Source organism: Benincasa hispida, chromosome 1 (genome assembly GCF_009727055.1).
Source record: "Benincasa hispida cultivar B227 chromosome 1, ASM972705v1, whole genome shotgun sequence".
Taxonomy (NCBI): domain Eukaryota; kingdom Viridiplantae; phylum Streptophyta; class Magnoliopsida; order Cucurbitales; family Cucurbitaceae; genus Benincasa; species Benincasa hispida.
Genome location: NC_052349.1, coordinates 72546134 through 72565353, shown reverse-complemented (window position 1 = coordinate 72565353; position 19220 = coordinate 72546134). Strand labels below are relative to the sequence as shown.

At 32.2% G+C, this 19220-nt stretch overlaps 2 protein-coding genes across 2 annotated transcripts; one reads left to right on the top strand and one right to left on the bottom strand.

Moving 5' to 3' along the window:
* Positions 1-747: 747 nt before the first annotated feature.
* LOC120085685 (probable WRKY transcription factor 41) lies at positions 748-3196 on the top strand. The gene is made up of 3 exons (XM_039041829.1): positions 748-1507; positions 1632-1760; positions 2274-3196. Exons 1-3 carry the CDS (start codon positions 1185-1187, stop codon positions 2905-2907), a joined length of 1086 nt encoding a protein of 361 aa, XP_038897757.1. The 5' UTR covers positions 748-1184; the 3' UTR covers positions 2908-3196.
* Positions 3197-5801: 2605 nt separating this feature from the next.
* LOC120085694 (protein SEH1) lies at positions 5802-11610 on the bottom strand. The gene is made up of 8 exons (XM_039041840.1): positions 11379-11610; positions 9926-10037; positions 9638-9738; positions 9220-9297; positions 8111-8263; positions 7858-7970; positions 6432-6558; positions 5802-6101 (listed from the first exon to the last, which is right to left on the bottom strand). The coding sequence occupies exons 1-8, from the start codon at positions 11541-11543 to the stop codon at positions 5970-5972; spliced, it is 981 nt and encodes a 326-aa protein (XP_038897768.1). The 5' UTR covers positions 11544-11610; the 3' UTR covers positions 5802-5969.
* Between the last annotated feature and the right edge of the window lie 7610 nt (positions 11611-19220).

Sequence of the window (19220 nt, the reverse complement as noted above, 5' to 3'; positions counted from 1 at the left end):
AAAGTTAGATTTTTTTTTTTACAAGCGAAAAGTGTTAAATTTTAAGTTTAGAAAGTAAGAAAAGATTACTCATGAACCAAATATGTAATTAACTAAAACAATACAACCTAAAAAGTGTAGCAAATTGTAATTGCATCATATCATCATACTACTATGGCATCATATCAGATAGAATAGTGAAGAGAATGACCAAAATTCAAAATTATAAAGATAAATAAATAGACAGGAAAAACATTAATTTTGACTACAAAGTTCCTTTAAGACTAAGGTCTAAGATCTAATTTACGTAGGATTTGGAAAAATTAGTAAATGTATGAGAAGAAATGGTCTCAACACTTGGAATTTGGTGATGCAAAAAATCCAAGCCAGCTGGTGTTATGAGAAGGGCTGTCCATTCACAATCATAAGCTTTAGAATTCTTTGTTTAAAGAAATAATAATAATAATAATAAAAGAACTTACAAAAGCACATGTTTACTATTATACCACAACGCGGATGCAAGGTTTGAAAATTCTTGGTCTACTCTCCAAGCTTGAACTTTGACTTTCTACTTATCTCTCTATCTCAATCATGGAATTTCATCTTCGTCAAATCACAGCCGTAGGATCTAGAGAGAGAAAGAGAACCCCTTTTGGAAGTTAAAATCCAAGTGGAAGTGGACTTGGTCAGCTTTTGAACTTGGACTTCCACACTAATCTAATCTCTCAGTCTCCACTCTACCAATGACCAAAGACCAGAAAGCAACTCGGGGTGGTTGTTTGATTTCAGTCAAAGTTTCCCCCAACTCTCTAACTCTTCAACCAGATTTTAAAATCATTAAACAAACTTGTCTTCCTTTCTTTATAAAAACCCATCTCTGGTTCTTCTTAAACCCAAAGCTCCTCATTCTCTCTTCCTATCTCTCTCTTTTTCTACCTTTTTTCCACTTCAGTTTTAGATATATATATACCCAGTTAACCAAATTACCTCATCTGCCTACTTCCATGTTTGTTGTCTCTGATTCTTTACCATTTGGGTCTTCCATTTCCTCTTGCTTTTGCTTCTTCTTTCTAGATAGAAGCTTCGGCTTCTTGACAAACCTACAAATCCAAACATAAATGTACTCAACTCTTGTTCTTCCCACCATCAACTAGCACAGTAGTAAAGTAGTTCAGTTTGTTTTATGAAACTGAGAGGAATTGAAAATGGAAAGTGGGTGGAGCTGGGATCAAAAGTCACTCATTGGTGAGCTAATTCAAGGGATGGAGCTTACCAAGCAACTGAGAGCAGAGTTGAGTTCAGCATCTGCAGAAGAAAGCAGAGGATTATTAGTGCAAGGGATTTTGTCGTCCTATGAGAAGGCTCTTTTGATTCTGAAATGGAATGGACCAATGAATCAGCCTCAGATGGTTGAAGCAACCCCTGGTTTGCCAGGCTCTCCAATTTCTGTCAATGGAAGCCATTCTAGTGATGACTCTGGTAGAGGTCTCAAGGACCCTCAGGACCCCAGAAAAGAATCAAAGAAGAGGTGAATAGAAGAATTTTCTTTCCAACTTTTCTAAGCCAACCTTAAAACAAAAAAGAATTTGATTGATAGACAAATTTAAATTTTTTAAAAAACAAAATTAAAACAACTTTATCTGTGATTACAGAAAGACACAGCCCAGATGGACAGAACAAGTGAAAGTGAACTCTGAGACCGGATTCGAAGGACCCCATGAGGATGGTTATAGCTGGAGAAAATATGGCCAAAAGGACATCCTCGGTGCAACATATCCCAGGTGAGATGATTTCTTCCTCTTCCTCGAGAGACATGCAAGACTTATACTGAAAATCTATTCAAATATCCACATAGTGATTTTAATAAATATCATTCCTTCAGTGTATAAATACAAACATGCCAGCGGGAGGGGAGATCTTAAAGTTTTATTGTTTTTGTAATGGAAGAATGCAATAGGCCATATGAAGGAAACCCAAAAGAGAAATAGAAAGAGAACTGAGTAGGAGTTTGACAGAAAAATAAATGAGGCAGAAATGTCAACTAACTCAAAATTCAAAGTAAACGTCCACTTCTTTAATAAGCCAAGAAGCTAATTTAATATAAAAAAAATAAAATGAAAAACATCATAAACTAAACTAAATAAAGTACAAGAATTACTTTCAAATAAGGGAAAATAAATCTAATTTTCCATATCAAAACATGATTTAGGACTTGAACTATAGTTATAATCTTATTAAAGATAATAAGATTTCTCCATCAAATAATCTAATACCTGGTTGTTGCATACTTGCAGAAGCTACTATAGATGCACTTTCCGCAATACTCAGAATTGTTGGGCAGTAAAGCAAGTGCAGAGATCAGATGAAGACCCTTCTGTGTTTGAGATTACATACCGAGGAAAGCACACTTGTTCCCAAGGGAACTATTTAGCCCTACCATGTCATTCACCAGATAAGCAAGAAAAGAAGGAAAATGACCAGGACCACAGCCACATCCACGACCATCATCAGCTGCAGCCTTTGCAAGAGAATCTATTCAGTAATCAAACCATTGAGAACATCGAAAAGCTCGAAAACAAGGCATCTACTTTCTGCTTTGGCTCAAGCTCAACTTCTGTTGGATGTAAGGATATTATAAATGGTGGCTTTTCAAATTTAGCCATTGACACGCTTGCTTCCTTGGGAAGCTTTACCCAGTCATTTATCTCCCCAACCACACCCGACTCAAACTACTTCACTCCATCCGCATGCCAAAGGAGCAACGTAGGAGGGACTCATAATGTGCAACATCAAGAACCTGATGTTCATGAGATTTTCTCGGCCAACACTTCAGCTACCAATTCCCCTATCCTGGATTGGGATTTTCCATTTGATTCAGAGCAGATCAACCCAAATTTCCCATTTAATTCCCAAGGGTTTTTCTACTAAACCACTTAGGCATGAGAATAAAATTGCATCCTGGCTAATAACAAATCCTCTAGAATGTAGCTTCAATTATGCACCAAGACAGAAGAAAACAAGGTTCTCTCTACCCAGATTCATTTTCTAAAATGTTAGCAAAGCATGGGGATTAGTAATATAACTAGCAGGTTCATTTTTGGTTCTTTTATTAATTTTGATCCCAATTAATTGCATCAACATTAGACTAAGCAACTGCACCTGTTTAAAATTAGGAAACTTCAAAGCAATAATAGTAATCGAAAAATATATCCTTGTAGTTTATCGTGCACGTTCTATAATCTAAGTTGTTATTTATATTAGTAGATTTGAGTGAGATGACATGTACATTAATATTATATCAAATATCATCATGATGTTAAGGAGATCGAAAAAAGAAAAGGAGAGACGTGTTTTGTTAATGAACAAAACCCTGAATGTCAACGATCATTTTCACACCACGAGGAGCATATCTACTATAAAAACTCACTAAACCACAAAGATTCATTTTGATGCAATTGTTCTTCGCTATACTTGGCTAATATGAGAATCTTAGATGAATCAGTTCAAGGTGAACATCTTACATAATATAAGATTACAAAATCATCTTCTCCAATCTACTTGGAAAACAAAGGAGCAATAACAAAAGAAGAATATCTGGACACTGACACCAAAAATTTCTTTAAGTAGTAACTTATAAGGCATACGCATTTTATTCCCTTTTTGAAAATTGTGACCTCTTCGAAGACCCTGACAACTTGAACAGATAGTCAAATTGATCAGGAAAAAAATAGAAAGAAAGAAAGGGAAACGGGCTTCAATTGTCAATGAATTACTAACCAACATTTCTCATTGTCAGGAGGAGGGCATGATTAAGGATGAGCAGCACAAGATCATCAAGCAATGATAAAAGGTAAAAGCCAAGAAGCTACTGAAGTAAATTTATTGGTTCCTTTTAAAAATGAAGGCCACTTCTTAAGCTTCTTTAATCAAGAAAGGTAAGAGCCTACTTCAATCAAGAACAGAATTCAACTAACGAAACAGAGTCGAGAAATTGTGCATTGAAAAAATGTGACTCATAAGGATGCTGTTCTTTTCAGGATAAGAAACTACTGCATAAGTAAAAGGAAATATAAAAATGAAGAGGTTGAGGAAAAACTCAACCCAAGCTGAAGATAAAAAATAAATAAACAAAAAACCACTTCCAGTTAGCACAGACTAGAAATTTCAATATGCCTTCTCGATAGAGAGAGGCTACCAATATCCCCCTGCAGAAACAATATAAAGAAGCCAGGAGTTCTAAAAGAAACTGATTTAATCACTTGGATGGACTATAGCTGGAGAAGTATGTTACCTAGTAAAATTTGAGCTACCCTCACATTGGGATGAGAAAAACGTTGATTAAAAAAATACTTTTAATCCCTAAACTTTTATGAAAATAACAATTTAGTTTTTGAACTTTAGTTTGTAACGATTTAGTCCCAATATGTTCAATTTTTTAATAGTTTAGTCTCTAAAGTTGAGTATGCAATAATTTAGTCTATATATTTTCAAATTTATAGCAATTTAATCATTATCATGAAAATTTTCATCCAAATTAAATGTCAGTTTTTATCTAAGGAGGTAGACTGTGTAGCTTATAAACATATTGGAATCCAAATTAGTTTATGATCCACCTATGCAAAAATCTTATTAAAATCTTATTAAGTCTTAACATTAATTTTCATAATAGAGACTAAATCATTACAAATTTTAAAGTGTAAGGACTAGATTAGATTGTTACATGTTAAAATTCAAAAACTAAATTGTTACAAAATTAAAAGCACGGGGACTAAATTGTTACAAGCCAAAGTTTGTAGATTAATTTCATCAATATAACCAAAGAAGGTAACTTTTAACCAAAATGGAAAGAATGAAAGAAAAAGAGAGTATACTAGGGGGGGAAATTAAAGGGGAAAAAAAAAACAAAAACATTTTAACTATGCTGGTCCAAGCAGACTATAGCTCTCTTTTTTTTTTTTTTTTTTTTTTGATAAATAAACATTTCAGATTATGGCTCATATAAAGAAGACAGGAAAGAACCACAGATTATAGCACCGAAAACGAATTCAAGCTAGAACTACGGATTCATACGGCCGCCAAGCTAATTAAGTAAAAACATAGAATTGTCAAAAACAAAATTTTCATAAACAAGCTGCTCAAAGGTATAAAACCGACAATACGACTAATGGAAACTAATCACCAATATATAGTTTATCCAAAATTCTATTCACAGTTTTCAAATAGCATTCATAATAGTGGTTAAAAACTAAAGAGTATCTGAGAGACTCACAAGCTTCGGGGACAAATAAGCAGCACTGAGTGTGAGGCATACTTCAATCTGCGAATGAAGTAGAAGAAGCTGGTGTGGAGTAAAATAACGAAGAAAAGTTTTAAAGGTACCAATGCCAATGCTCTTCAGACAACTACAAAATTTCCAAACGGTTCTCAATGAAAGAAACACCGATGGAAATAGGAAAACCCCAGACAAACTGGGAGCTTCTTAATAAGGCGGAGCGGCCAGCAGCTATCCAGCAGGATCATAAGATCATTTCAATAAATTGATGTGAAATTCTGCAAAGGCCAACGAATTTAAAGTGGAAGTTTCATTGGGCTGTCAGCTATTATTAAACCACTTTCAAAGTTAGATTTCAGAAATTTACTTTTAAGTGTTTCTTAAGAATTGTTATCAAAATGGATAGAAATACTATATTGTCCTTAGTTTTAAACTCACACTCTGATTATTTTCCTTCGAATTCTCAATCTCTAATTCAAGTGAAGTTTTATTCTTTCTTGTCTGAGTGAACTTCATACTCACGCAACAAGTCTCCACTCAGCAAAAGCAATTTGGAGAAATAAAAGTATCAACGACAATTGATTTTCCCGAAGGGTCTCCAATAAGGTATTCCTGACATTAGCACCCCACTCAGCAAGACATAATATTATTTCGAAGTTCTTCCTTACAGTGAATACAGGAAGTGGTTACATCATAAAGAAATAAAACGTTCTCAAGTTTAAGAAGTGGGCTCAAATGTAGCATGTTGGTGCCAAACACCATTGAGGTTGGATTGCCATAACCGTACCATCCCGTCCTTTCCTGTTGATGCTAATGTCATACCACCCATGTCCCACTCCATCTCCCACACCTGACAGTCAAGTTAAAACATGATCATCAATTACCTACCACCTCTTTCCCCCCATCTAAGGATAAACAAAACAGACAAAATCTTAAACAAGCAGTTCACAAAATAATATGAACTTAATCCTAGCAACACTTGCAATCAATTATCTATGACTATGAGTGTTTTGAATTATTTTAGAAGGCTCCAGGTGACGTGGAGTTAAATGAACACTTCTCCACCAGGTGTTTCTCTTAACAAAATGGATGTTTCGAATTCATCCGTCTTCGGATTTTCAAGAAATAAAAAAGAAAAGAAAGAGGAACAAGAGAACAGAGTGAAATTTTGAAGAGATACCTCCCCATTATGCCCAGAAAGCAGAGCAACTCTTTCTGTTGAGAGCCTTCCATCCGTGTCCGGGCTTAATCCAAGGCGCCATATTGCAATTCCTTTCTGGGTTGCAACAGCTATTACTTCATATGGCCTAAAAGGTACTTCAACAACACAATACCACTACTATTAAAACTTTTTCATAAAAAACGGAGACGAAATTTTTCATTGATATAATGAAAAGAGACTATTGCTCAAGATGCAACGAGACATAGAAATTGTAGAGTTCGAAATGAAATAACAACAGTAGTCAAATAACCAACACGATTATTAACACTATTATTAAAGCTTATTCCACGGGTTTTGAGGATTTTAAGTAACACGTAAAAGAAAATGTGTTGTATCAAGATTCGTCGTGGTGATCCTTACAAACAGTTATCAGAAATTCCCCAGGAAGTTTGTGACGTATAGAGAAATGAAAGGCCTGCATGATGATACAAACCAGCAAGGACAGACTACCAGTTTCTAGACTACGAGTTGGCTGGATGGAAAGGCCCCTAAAATTAATTTCCTCCAGACTGTTCAGATACTCTTCTCGAATGAAAGGGTAATGGGAATACCTTGGGATGTTGAGACCTACATCTGAACTCAGGTCCGACATGACCTTTATATGATAAAGAAATTGTAGATTTGGCTACTCCATTCTGCCTACTTTCCCTATTTTTAAGAAATATCATGCATATTATAAATCAGTACATTTTCAAACGTATTTGGCTCTTTGTAACTCTTAAGATCATATATTCCTTTTAGAAATCGCTACTGGTTGAGCTAAAGAGAACTGATGTTACTCATATAAGCATAGACAACATCCCAAATATCACCTCTTTCCAAGTATGGGTTGTCTTCGTAAAAGGAAAAATGAGGGAAGTCAAATAACCTACTCCTCCACTGCTCCTATGTTCAAAATATTTGCCTTTTTATAGAAAGAGTTCAATATAGCATGATATTTCCCTTGGTAAGCACCTTTGGCTTTTGAGCCACAGGTCCATGGAGAAATGCTATCAAAGGAATTTCCCAGGAGCTTCGAATGGAGAGAAATCACAGAATCTTCAGGGACATCATCAAAGAATTAAAAAAGAAATTTGGGAAGAATTACATATTGGAGTCTCCCTTTCAAGCTCTCTTAAAAAACAATTGTGATATTGAATGAAGTTCGTTTTCTTAATAATGCCAATAAAGGAACGCTTTTAAATCCCCCAGGCAATTTTCTGTCTAATAATTTGGTATTAATTAGCACTTGACAAAATAATTAATCAGATTTGTTAAGAGCAAATGTCTAGTTATAAAGGATATATTTGCTGAATCTATGTGTTTTAAACTTTTAAAAGTTATAACATGCCACAGACACACCTGTTATATCATATGTATTTCCATTAGAAATTTAGTTCATTACCTTCCAATATTTTGTGCCCATGCAACAGCATAAACCTCATCACCTTTGTCTGCAGTCAAAGCCAACTCTGCAACAGGAAGCCATCTTTGATGCGCCTGATCAAATTCCCAAACCTGTGTAGGACAAGTACCATTTAACTATGGTATACAATTTTTATAGTTAACGCAATCATGGTAGACTCCCAGCAAGCTGCGAGCACTTGGCCGCATCACAATTTTGATTGCAGTGATAAGATATGAAAAATTAGGAATACCTTGGCAGAGTTAAGCTGTGGTGTATTGGAACTAAAAGCCAAAACAAAGCTTGGTTGCTGTTCCCCTCGATGTGGATTCCAAGATATACTTGCAGATGAACAAAAAGCTTTCCTAACTGTAGAAATGGAATCAATAACATTCTGAAATTCAGCCTGAACAAAAGTAAAAATGGGAGTCAAAATATTTAATAGGTCATTGCTAACTTGGAAATTTCAAGCGGATTAATCATCATCGTCCTCATTTAACCAAAAGGCAAGAAACAAATAGGCACTTAAATTCCTAAAATTCAGCACCCAGCAGATGTTTGCTCATCGGGCTTCTAAGATGAATACCATAAAACTAGGCAGCCATTCATGATCTGTTTCTTTTTTAGACATTATGTCAATAAACAGGCTATCGAGAAGGTAAAGGACCTCAACTAAGTACTTCCTTTCAGAAGAGTTTATGTGTGCGTGCACACCACACTTCTTTTTTTTTTTCTCCTTTTTCCTTTTTATAAAGAGAGATAAAGAAACAAGGGAGGGAAGATGAAGAAACTGGAACAAGAAGAAGTTTGTTTTTGCAAAATATTCCAGATGTCCATATTTTCTAAACACAATCTTCAAAACAATGAAATGAAAAGTATTTCATATCAAAAGTCAAGTGACGCCCCAATAATAGTTCATAATACTGTTGACTGCAGAGTGTCTAACAAAACGGGAGAACAGTAGCACAGCGAATAATAGACAATTGACCAAAAAATTACACAAATATCCATGTCTAATTATACAGTTACACAGTTGTGGAATTTCCAGAGGGGAGAGGCATTAGAACATTGGAATATAGATGTGATGTGATTCATCAGTAGGTTAAAAAGAAAGATATTTTTTAATTAAAGGAAACCAAAAGGTCAGTTTCCTTTATTATAAAAGAAGAAATTCTATTGATTGAAGTCTGACCAAAATAATTACAAGATATCTTTCCTCAGATTGTAAGATTACCAAGGAATAAGTTTCATATTTATTGGACATCCTCGAAGGACAATTACACAGGAATAAGTTATTCCAATAATAACTTCCGCAGCCAAATAAAAGTAGAAAAGATGTTAAAGTATTAGAAGATTGATCACCTGAAGTTGCCAACTCTTCAGATCCAAAGGATCCATAAGCTCGTAAACTTTTATATGACCATCTGAAAATGCAGCAATCTGAAGAAAAAAAATGTAAAGGGTATTTTTAGTAGGAAATAAGCTTTCATGAACATAACAAAATGTAACGAAAATGAACCAATGAGAAGATATTTAAACCATCGCTAGTGTATTACTGTTGATTCAATTATCACATTCATATTCAAATAAACCATTGTAATCATGGAGGGAGAAATGATGGTATGTTATGTTCCAAGGTCATCAAAACGAAGTAATTGTATGCAATAAAAACCAACGGGAATTGTCAAGTAGTATAAAACACAGGCATCATTCACCTGTCCGTAACAGCACTCTGGGATATACTTCAAGAAAGCGAATCAGAAGAAATACTATAACTTACCATTTTAAGACCAGAGGAGGAATTTCCAAATTGGATGTCTAGGATTTGAGATGAATTACATTTAAAGTGTTTGCATAGCTTCCACTGTAGAGGCTGGGCATCTACAAAGCAGCAAAAGGTAATGGATTTACACAGTGATTAGGGCACACTAAGAATTTTAGTCAAATGAGGGTTTATGTACCATACACATTGACCAAGTGAAGGGAACGATAGGGTGAAAGAAATAGACATAACTAATGTAACAATAAATTTTTTAGGACCCAGGGTCCTCAAAAACCAAACGGTTACCTTCAACAACCTCCTCCCACAATGATGAAGTTCCATCTGAACAAATGCATGCAACAGAATCACCATACTCCGGAGGAACCCAAACAATCTTAATAATTGCGGCCTCATGTACCTACAAAGATGGATCACACCCCACAAGGGGAAAAAAACAAAAGAAAGAAAGAAATAGTTGAGATAGGTTATAAATTCATGGATGTTCATATTAATTATTAATTTAAGAAAATACAATAAAATCCAAAATATATCAGTAAACATGTCTTCTTAAAAGACATGAAAAATATCCATTCATTTAATTTGACATGTTGCTATATATCAAGAATGTGTTAGTGTACGCAACTAGTTTTTCCCTTGTTGCTTCTTCCCTTTTTTACATACAAATGACTTCTAGATAGCTTCTTTGAAAACAAGAGAATCTATTAGTGTAAAATAATAAATTATGGAGCAATCTAAACTTTTTGAGATCACCATACAGAAGGTAAGGAAGGCAAATACCTAAAGGGCAATAACTTTATGGTTTACCAAGCTCAAACTCCCCAAAGGCCAGATATTAATACCATTTTCAAGTTTCACCTGGTTAAGGCGAGAGCAACCTTCACTGTGTAACAGCTTTTCTGGATCAAAGTTTAACAGGCCAAAATCTGAGAGAGAGGGAAAGAGAGGCCCCAACAAGAACTCAAAATGACTCTAACAGTACCAGCTTGGGAAATGTTAGCAGACCTATTGAAATTAATGAATCCATCAACTGCAAGCTTTCTGTCAATGTTTTTTATTATTATCTATTATTATTTTTGGATAGGAAACAATTTCAGCGTCTATTCAATTTCGATACCAAATATAATCTTATAAAGTGCCCATTGCCCTTTACACCTTCAAAAAGCTTAAAGCCCTTGCACCTATCAAGAAAAAAAAACATAAAACAAAAGCCATCCAAAATGAAACAAAAAGGATGAGTACAACTTCATTGTTGGCTTTGAATGTTCCCCTGGATTTTGCATCTACTAGCTTGAATTGGTTATTCCGGTTCGCAAAAAGTGTCATAACACCCAATTTCCAGAATAGCATTGCAATGATGAAAATAAGTCTCATATCAACAATTTTATCCTCCAGCCGTCATTAACTCAATTTCACTCCTTCACCCCCAACAATTCCATTGCACCCTCTCCACTCTTATTTTTTTCTCTCTCTCTCTTGACCTACGAACACACAGCTTTCATAAAGGTTCCATTAAATCTAATCTAAGCAGGAAATTAACAGCATGATGGAGGTATCTCCAAAAATTTTCAATGTCGCCCAAATACGAAATTTAAACTAGTAACCACTTAGAAAAGTAAGATTGTCTCTAAGAGTAAGCAACCGTTAACTCGACCTAAGATGATGAAGTTCAACTGAAATAGAAAAACAGAGAAATGAAAGTAAAAAATAATTAAAAAAAAAAAGAAAAAGAAAAAAAAACCTTGAAGTTTGAGGTGCGAGTTAAGGAGGTGGAGGAGGAAGAAGGATCGGGAGAATCGAAGATGAGGAGAGTTCCGTCGGCAGAACCGGTGGCTAATCTGTTGGCGGAGTAGTTCCAAGCTGAACAGAGCGTGCCTTTGCCGAGGGTCGCCATAGCCTTCTCCATCTCAATTCTTAATCTCTTGTTCGCGCCTTCGCCTGTTACAAAATCTTGCTTCACCCCTCTTCTAATACTTCGGGGTTTTGTGGCGCACTGTTTTTTTCTTTTTCTCTTTTCTTTTCTTTTTTTCTTTTTTTTTTCCTTTTTCCTTTTCACTTTTTTGAGGAAGGTGAAAAAAAAATATATTCTTTTTTAGTTTTTATGATTTGCGTTTGATTTTAATTTTATCACATATCTCGATTTTTTTTTATTAAATACCAATTTCCAGTTTTTAGTATCCATGCCTATTAATTAATTTAAATAAATTAGAATAATGATAGTTAATTGAGTTTCACTATATTTTCATACTATGAAAATTAATTTTAAAATTTCACTTTATAATTATATGAATTAAATATTAGATATTAATGCTAAAGACTAAAATTGAGTATCTAATGAAAAAATATTATAATTTTACTCTTGAAATTTGAGTTTTGTTTCAGTTTGGTCCCTAAATTTCAAGATTTACATTTTTAATTTCAATTTTTTATTAAAAATTAAGTTTCATACTTTTTTTTTATCAATATTAAAATTAATTTTAAATTTTTACTTCATAATTATTTTAAATTAATTAGTAGGCATTAACTCCAAATATTGAGGTTGGTATTTAATATTTGATAAATATTGAAATTAAAAATGTAAATCTTGAAATCTAAATACCAAATTGATATAAATTGTCATTCTCAAGAGTAGTCTACTATAAACACTATTTGAAAATTCTTTTACGCTAGAGTGAACTTACAATTAGCTATATTGAGCACATAATTTTTTTTTTTTTGCCCATAATGGACATATAACTTTTTGTTTTGTTTTTGTATGTTTAAATACATAGAAACATATTCACATAATTTTGGATGGTTTTTATATTTTACTTAAATATAAAATAAAAGAGAATCTATAATTTAACCAAAAAAAAATGTTTTGTTAAATTAAAGTATACAAATATAATTATAACAATTTTTTTTTTTTTTTAAGAAAAGTTTCAGCTTTAGTATAGTTATAAAAAATGTAATCAAATTAATTTCTCAAATGCAAGTATACAAATATGTAACTACAAAAAAAATGCAAAAAAATTCAACTTTGACATTTTTTTTTTCTGGTTTTAGCATATTTATAAGAAAAAATGAAGCATAAGAAAATGTAATTAAACTCATTTCTTAAATTAAAATATAGAAAAATCTAATTTAAAAAATTAAAAATTTTCAAATTTGAGGTTATTTTTAGCGTTACCATAGTCATAAAAAATGTAATCACAGTCTTTTCTTAAATTAACGAAAAAAATAATCACAAATTTTGAAAAAGTTCAAGTTTTGACTTTTTTTTAGTTGTAGTATAGTTATATAAAATGAAGTATAAAAAACGTAATCAAATTATTTTCTTAAATTTAAGTATAAACATGTAATTACAAAAAAAAAAGGTTTTATTTATTTATTTATTTTTTTTAGTATGGTTGTGATTGTTTTCAAATATAGAAAAATGAATCAAAATATTTATAAATATAACAAAAAGTTTCGTTATGTAATCGATCTCTATCTATTATTAATAGACTGTGATATTTTATTATATTTAAAAATATTTTAAATAGTTTGACATTTAGAATAATTTCTCTTCGATTTATTTAGGAAAAATTAAAAGGATATTGTCCTTTTAGAAACTATTTAGGAAAATATTGTTGTTTTCAAACTATTTGTAAAAATATTATTTAAAAAAAAAAAAAAATTGAGGGTCGAATTTTGAACCTTCGACCTTCCTTTCATTTGTACGTCGAACTTTGAACCCTCGATCTTGCCCTTCCTAACATTATTATGAGTCTGTTTAATTATCATTCTGGAGATCTTCATCTATCAAAAGATCGTATTTCTAAATTTTCATAAGGTCCCCTGGAATTCCTTCCAAAGCTTGTTGAATAATTTTTACGGATTCTGTCATCTCAGCAAGTCTGACTAAATAACGAGCTAATGAATCTCCTTCTAACCACTAAACTTCCCAATCAAATTCGAGAGCGAGATTATGAGAGAGAGGGAGATTTTGAGCGAGAGCGTGAGCGTGAGCGTGAGCGTGAGTGAGCGAGAGCGAGATAGCGAGATAGCGAGAATACCGTACAATTTTCCCTTTTTTTTTTCCTTTTTAATTATTACACATTCCACCTTCTTCTTTCTAATCCTTTCTTTTTCTTTTTCTTTTTTTAATTTTCTATTTTATAAAAACAATTTCTAAAAATATTTTATTATTTTATTTAAACTCTAAAAAGAATAAATTAAAAAAAATAATAACTCATAAAAAATTTAAAAAATGTAAATTAAATATCTCATTTATATAAAAATAATTACAAAAATCAATGTGTCCCACGAGGCGGACGTTGTCGATTTTGAGCTAGTTGTCGTCGTCGACTTCGAACTTGAGGTTACTCGGGTTCTTCTTTATGTTGCTCTGGTACATCTGCATGCGCTTCATAATATAAATATTCATTATGCTCTCCACGACCCCGACCATGTCCATGCACATATGAAGACGAAGGACCAGCCTCTGAGTCATAATGTCCTAAACCAAATGCTAGCATCATCATCATCACTAACATAATCAGTTTGTCTCTATGTCTGCATCATAGGGGACAACTCTTCCACACTATGTGCAACCTCATCAAACTCATCCTCTTCCCGAATAGGTCCTCTACGTCTAAGAGCTGGTGGAGGAACAATAGGTATATCGAACATATAATGAATTTCCTCCATATAGCTTTGGTTGTCACTACATATAGCAAGAACCTAGTTCGAATCATTTGCAACCTCACGAAATCTACTGTTGTTCGATCTCTGTGAATTATAAAACAATTAGACAATATTTAAAATAAATTTAAATTAAAAAAATTATATAATATTATTCATTTACCAGATGACTCACAGCTACTCCCGGACGAGTGACGTAGCGCCTTGTGATATTATTATACCGATGAATATATTCTGGAGTGACATCTGTGTCAAATTATTCAAGAGAAACCCCCACTGCAATAAACCTTGCACGATAATGCCATCGCACTACCAAATGTACAATTTTTTCGGACCAATCTCCAGTCCTTAGGTCAATATCATGCAGTACGGGTTTAGTATTACAGAGTGATGGAACATCCTGCTGAAAATCGAATTGTTTCTATCACCCTGTCAAGAAGATGCCACTCACCAATGTGAAAACATATGAGAGGACTCATCGTCCACCATATGTTTTGACCATTTGTACAAAAATTAGGCAAAGTATGCACAATAATTTTGTACGGCTCCCAAATAACCTGAAACACAAAATATTATATTAGAGAATATTAAAGACAAATACAATAAAAATGTGAATAAAATATTCAATTAGGTTTAGTGTAATGTAACTGTTCAGGTTGAAGTAGATCAAACATGTATCTATACTGGTTAACTACATGTGTGGTTGTCCTAGTCACACAAAATTTGTCTCACCACCTAAATTTTTAAATTAATAATTTAGAATTTAAATTAATTAGATTAGTGATATAAAAATTTCACGTTATCACAACGAGATGGATTGGACAGAACCAGCTACTCGACAATGATGTGGATTTTGTAACCAATTAGGACATAATCGAAAGAAGTGTCTTTCGTTACTAAGACGGGCTCTAGATAGTTAGGGATTGAATAATAAATAATTTTTTTATAATATATTCATTTTATTGTATATTCAATTTTTTTTATTATAATTTTTTTTATATTCAATTTTTTTTTATAATAATCTACTGTATATTCAATTTTTTTTTTTTTTTTTGTAATCAATAAAGTTTTACATTATAATAATCTAATATATTCAATTTATAGTATAATAATCTAATATATTCAATTTGTTGTCTAATGATTATTCAATTATAGTATAATAATCTAATATATTCAATTTATTGTCTAATGATTATTCAATTATAGTATAATAATCTAATATATTCAATTTATTGTCTAATGATTATTCAATTATAGTATGATTATTAGCTTTTTTTTCTCTTTTTTTTTATATATATTTCTATGGAAAGTTCAAATAGAGTGAAGACTCTCGCTCTCTCCTAAGATCTTGCTCTCTCACTCTCGCTTTCTCCTAAGATCTCGCCTTTCGCTCTCGCTCTCTCCTAAGATCTCGCCCTCTCGCTCTCGCTCTCTCCTAAGATCTCGCCCTCTCACCCTCTCGCTCTCTCTGTTATTGTTGTTATTTTTCCATTAATGGTTACTAGTTTTCATTTCTTCTTGAACAATCACAAACACTTTTTTGATTATGGATCTACTACCAGAAACTCAATGCCTAATCTTAGCATTCAATGTGTATTCCTGATTAATCTCATTTTTCAATTATTCAATCATTTCATTTTAGCAAGTTCAATGTTAGTCAGATTAGTCAATATAAACTAAATCTCGCTCTCTCCAACATTCTCGCTTTGAATCTTGCTCTCTCCTAAAATCTCGCTTTGAATCTCGCTCTCTCTTAAAATCTTGTTCAACATCTCACTCTCTCCTACTATCTCGCTTTGAATCTCGTTCTCTCCTTAATCTGCTTCAGCCCACTTATCTTCTTAATCGCTTTGAAGTTTCGACGTGTGTGTAACCTTCGACAACCTAATATACAAAATTTTGTTCGTAGACAAAGCTAATTCGGAATTGTCTTTCATTCCAAGGTATAACTTGTATCCATGCGCTTCATATTCGCCTCAAGTTCGCTCCTAGAAATATAGCCATCCCCACCCCCTCACTTCAATCCCACAAAACTCCGTCTAATTCGAAATGATAACAAAATGCATAGGTTGTTAGAAGCAGCTCGAGTACATAGATACATATAGTATACCATCTCATTACTTTATTTCCTCTATGAGGGAAAAAGAAAAGTAATAAACTTGCAATCTCGAGGGTGAATGTGTATCGAAACTTCAACCTTTGACAACCTAAGCGAGATTCGCGAGATTTCCCTTGTCGAGGATTGAAGTTTCGGCCTATGTATTGTTTCCAAGTTTTTCTTTGTTCGTCGAGTTCTCAACGTTCGACCTCCACATCAGTCGAGTTCTCAACGTTCGACCTCTAGTCTCGAACTCCCAAAACAACAATATTTCTCTAATAAGTTTCAAAACAATAATATTTCTCTAATAAGTTTTGAAAACAACAATATTAATATTAAAGGTCCATTTATTTAGGTCTTATATTTTAAAAAAGAAGCATGCACTAATATATCAAGCGAAGAAATTATAGTACTGGAAAGAAAAAAAAATAAATTATAATGGACCAAAAGAACAATGTTATAAAATTACATTTGCTAATTTGTTATTAGAAAAAATAATTTGTAAATATATAGTATATAAAAAAAACATCTCTGATGATATATTATACATTAGGCTAAACTATTAATAAAAAAAAACCTTCATGAATTCTATCAATCATTTGTTTCAAAAACATCCTTATACTTTAAATTAAGCAATATTATCCCCCAAAAAATTCATAAATATTATAAAACTAACATCATGAGTAGAAATTCATTAGAATTTCGAACAAAAATTGAGACAAGAAATGTTGTGGCGGTAACATTGAACAAAAATTTGAATTATGTACACTGTTGAAGGTCATTACCACACCGTTTCAAGTCTCAATTCTTGATCGAAATTCTAAAAGAATTCTATCCTAAGGGCATGTTTGTTTCACAGATATTGTTCATGGAATTTCAAACATACATTAAACATCCTTATTTAAAAACCAAGATATTATTATTTAAGAAACAATAAAAACCACCTAATACCTTCCAAATTGTGGGATTTTTATATCTAGGAGATGAATAGAGACTAATTAATTAAAAATTAATATCAATTAATCATTACTATTATTTTTAATTAGTTATCAAATAAAAATATATTATTTAGACTTAATAAATTTAATTAATACATTTATCATCGATATTTTATTTTATCTTAACTATTTAATATAAGATTTTATGATTAACTATTAATATTCTAATTAATTTATATCTATTTAATCACTTTTATTATTAAATAATATTTAATTAAAAATTAAATTTATTGATATTTCAAGTGATTAAATAATTAAATTTAATTATGACTACCTTACTTGTTCTCTTATCTGATTAAATAATTATTTAGTTTTGGCTTCTATATATAAAATTGATTAATTAAACATATTCATTTAATTTTCAGATATTGATTATCCTATATCCAAACACAAACATTAATTATTTCATATATTTAAAACCTAGATAATTGAATCTTAAACATTTAATATCTATACTCATAAAACAACATCTGCGATCCAAACGACCCTTGAGGATAGTTTCGAAATGTTTATAAAAGTCTAAGAATAATTTCGTAACAATTGATAGCATAAACATATTCTTTAAACAACGGATAAAGTTCAAGGATATATTTTATAGTTTAGTTTATATATTATAAGAAATATATATTAAATATTTCTATTATAATATATATTATTACTGATGTACAATTTTGTATCAACATCTCTAAAGTATTGTATTGCTAATATTTGAGGGTGGATCTAAGGATTTTGACTTTGTCTATTTGTTTCTTCAACTAATTTCAAGTGTTTAATTATGAAAAAAATAATTATTTTGGAAAAGTTAGATGGTTTCACAACAACTCAAAATAAGTTTTAAAAATGTGTGTTTATAAAATAAGTTGATACGAGAGAAATACTTTGAATCAACTTTTATAAAAATGATTTTTTGAGTGTTTAATAGTTAATCACCGCTTAATTTGTAAAATACATAAAATTATCAAATACTCTCACTAGTCCCTATCTCACTTCCACCATGATTTTCGTCGACTATCGCTATTCTCCACTGATCACCTCCGACCACCACCATCGACATCCTACTCTGGTAAAATTTATGGCTACCATCTCCAACGACCACCACTGACAACTCCACCACCAACTCCAATGACTTCACTAGCAACAACTCTGATGACCCCCTTTGATTAGGGGTGTAGGTTGGATAGAGTTGGAAGATTTTTGTGGACCAACCCAAAAATTTGGATGGGCTAATAATGAACCCTGTTAGTTCTTTTTTGAGGGTCAACCCAACCCAAATTTTTTCGGATTTCGGGTTGGGCCGGGTTGAGTCATTGGTTTTTTTTTTTTTTTTTTTTTTTAAATTTGACTATTTTTTTAAACTTTTATTATATATGTTCGAGTCGGGCTGACCTGACCCTGAAATGGGGTAACCCAAGACCCAACCTGAATTTAATATTTTTTTAACTTTTTTAACCCAACCTAACCCAAAATAAAATCTAACCCAACACAACCCTTGCGGTTTGGGTTGGGTTACCGGGTTTTTTGAACACCCCTACTCTGATGAACCCCTCCGACAACCACTTCAATTATTAGCTCTAATATCAACTCTGTCAACCAATTACATCGATTATCTCCAACAACCAACTTCTAACGACTATAATGACCAGTTAGATTGATTATATGCTAAAAAACAATAACAAAAGAAAAAAACTTGGCCAATGAAAAAGTTTTTAAATTATTAGTTTTCATAATGTTTTGATAGTCATTGTTGGTAGCAATTTGAAATCAATAGAAACATTTTTAGTATATAGCAAACTAAACAAACTTGTATATAAAAGCACTTTTG

What these genes read in the sequence shown, in the direction of transcription:
- LOC120085685 (XM_039041829.1), top strand. Translation starts at nt 1,185, where the DNA reads ATGGAAAGTGGGTGGAGCTGGGATCAAAAGTCACTCATTGGTGAGCTA. An exon ending in AGAAAAGAATCAAAGAAGAG is followed by an intron (nt 1,508 to 1,631) that starts GTGAATAGAAGA and finishes CTGTGATTACAG; the next exon opens with AAAGACACAGCCCAGATGGA. An exon ending in CTCGGTGCAACATATCCCAG is followed by an intron (nt 1,761 to 2,273) that starts GTGAGATGATTT and finishes GCATACTTGCAG; the next exon opens with AAGCTACTATAGATGCACTT.
- LOC120085694 (XM_039041840.1), bottom strand. Translation starts at nt 11,543, where the DNA reads ATGGAGAAGGCTATGGCGACCCTCGGCAAAGGCACGCTCTGTTCAGCT. An exon ending in CCTCCTCTGGTCTTAAAATG is followed by an intron (nt 9,298 to 9,637) that starts GTAAGTTATAGT and finishes TTTTTTCTTCAG; the next exon opens with ATTGCTGCATTTTCAGATGG. An exon ending in TGGGCACAAAATATTGGAAG is followed by an intron (nt 6,559 to 7,857) that starts GTAATGAACTAA and finishes AGTACCTTTTAG; the next exon opens with GCCATATGAAGTAATAGCTG.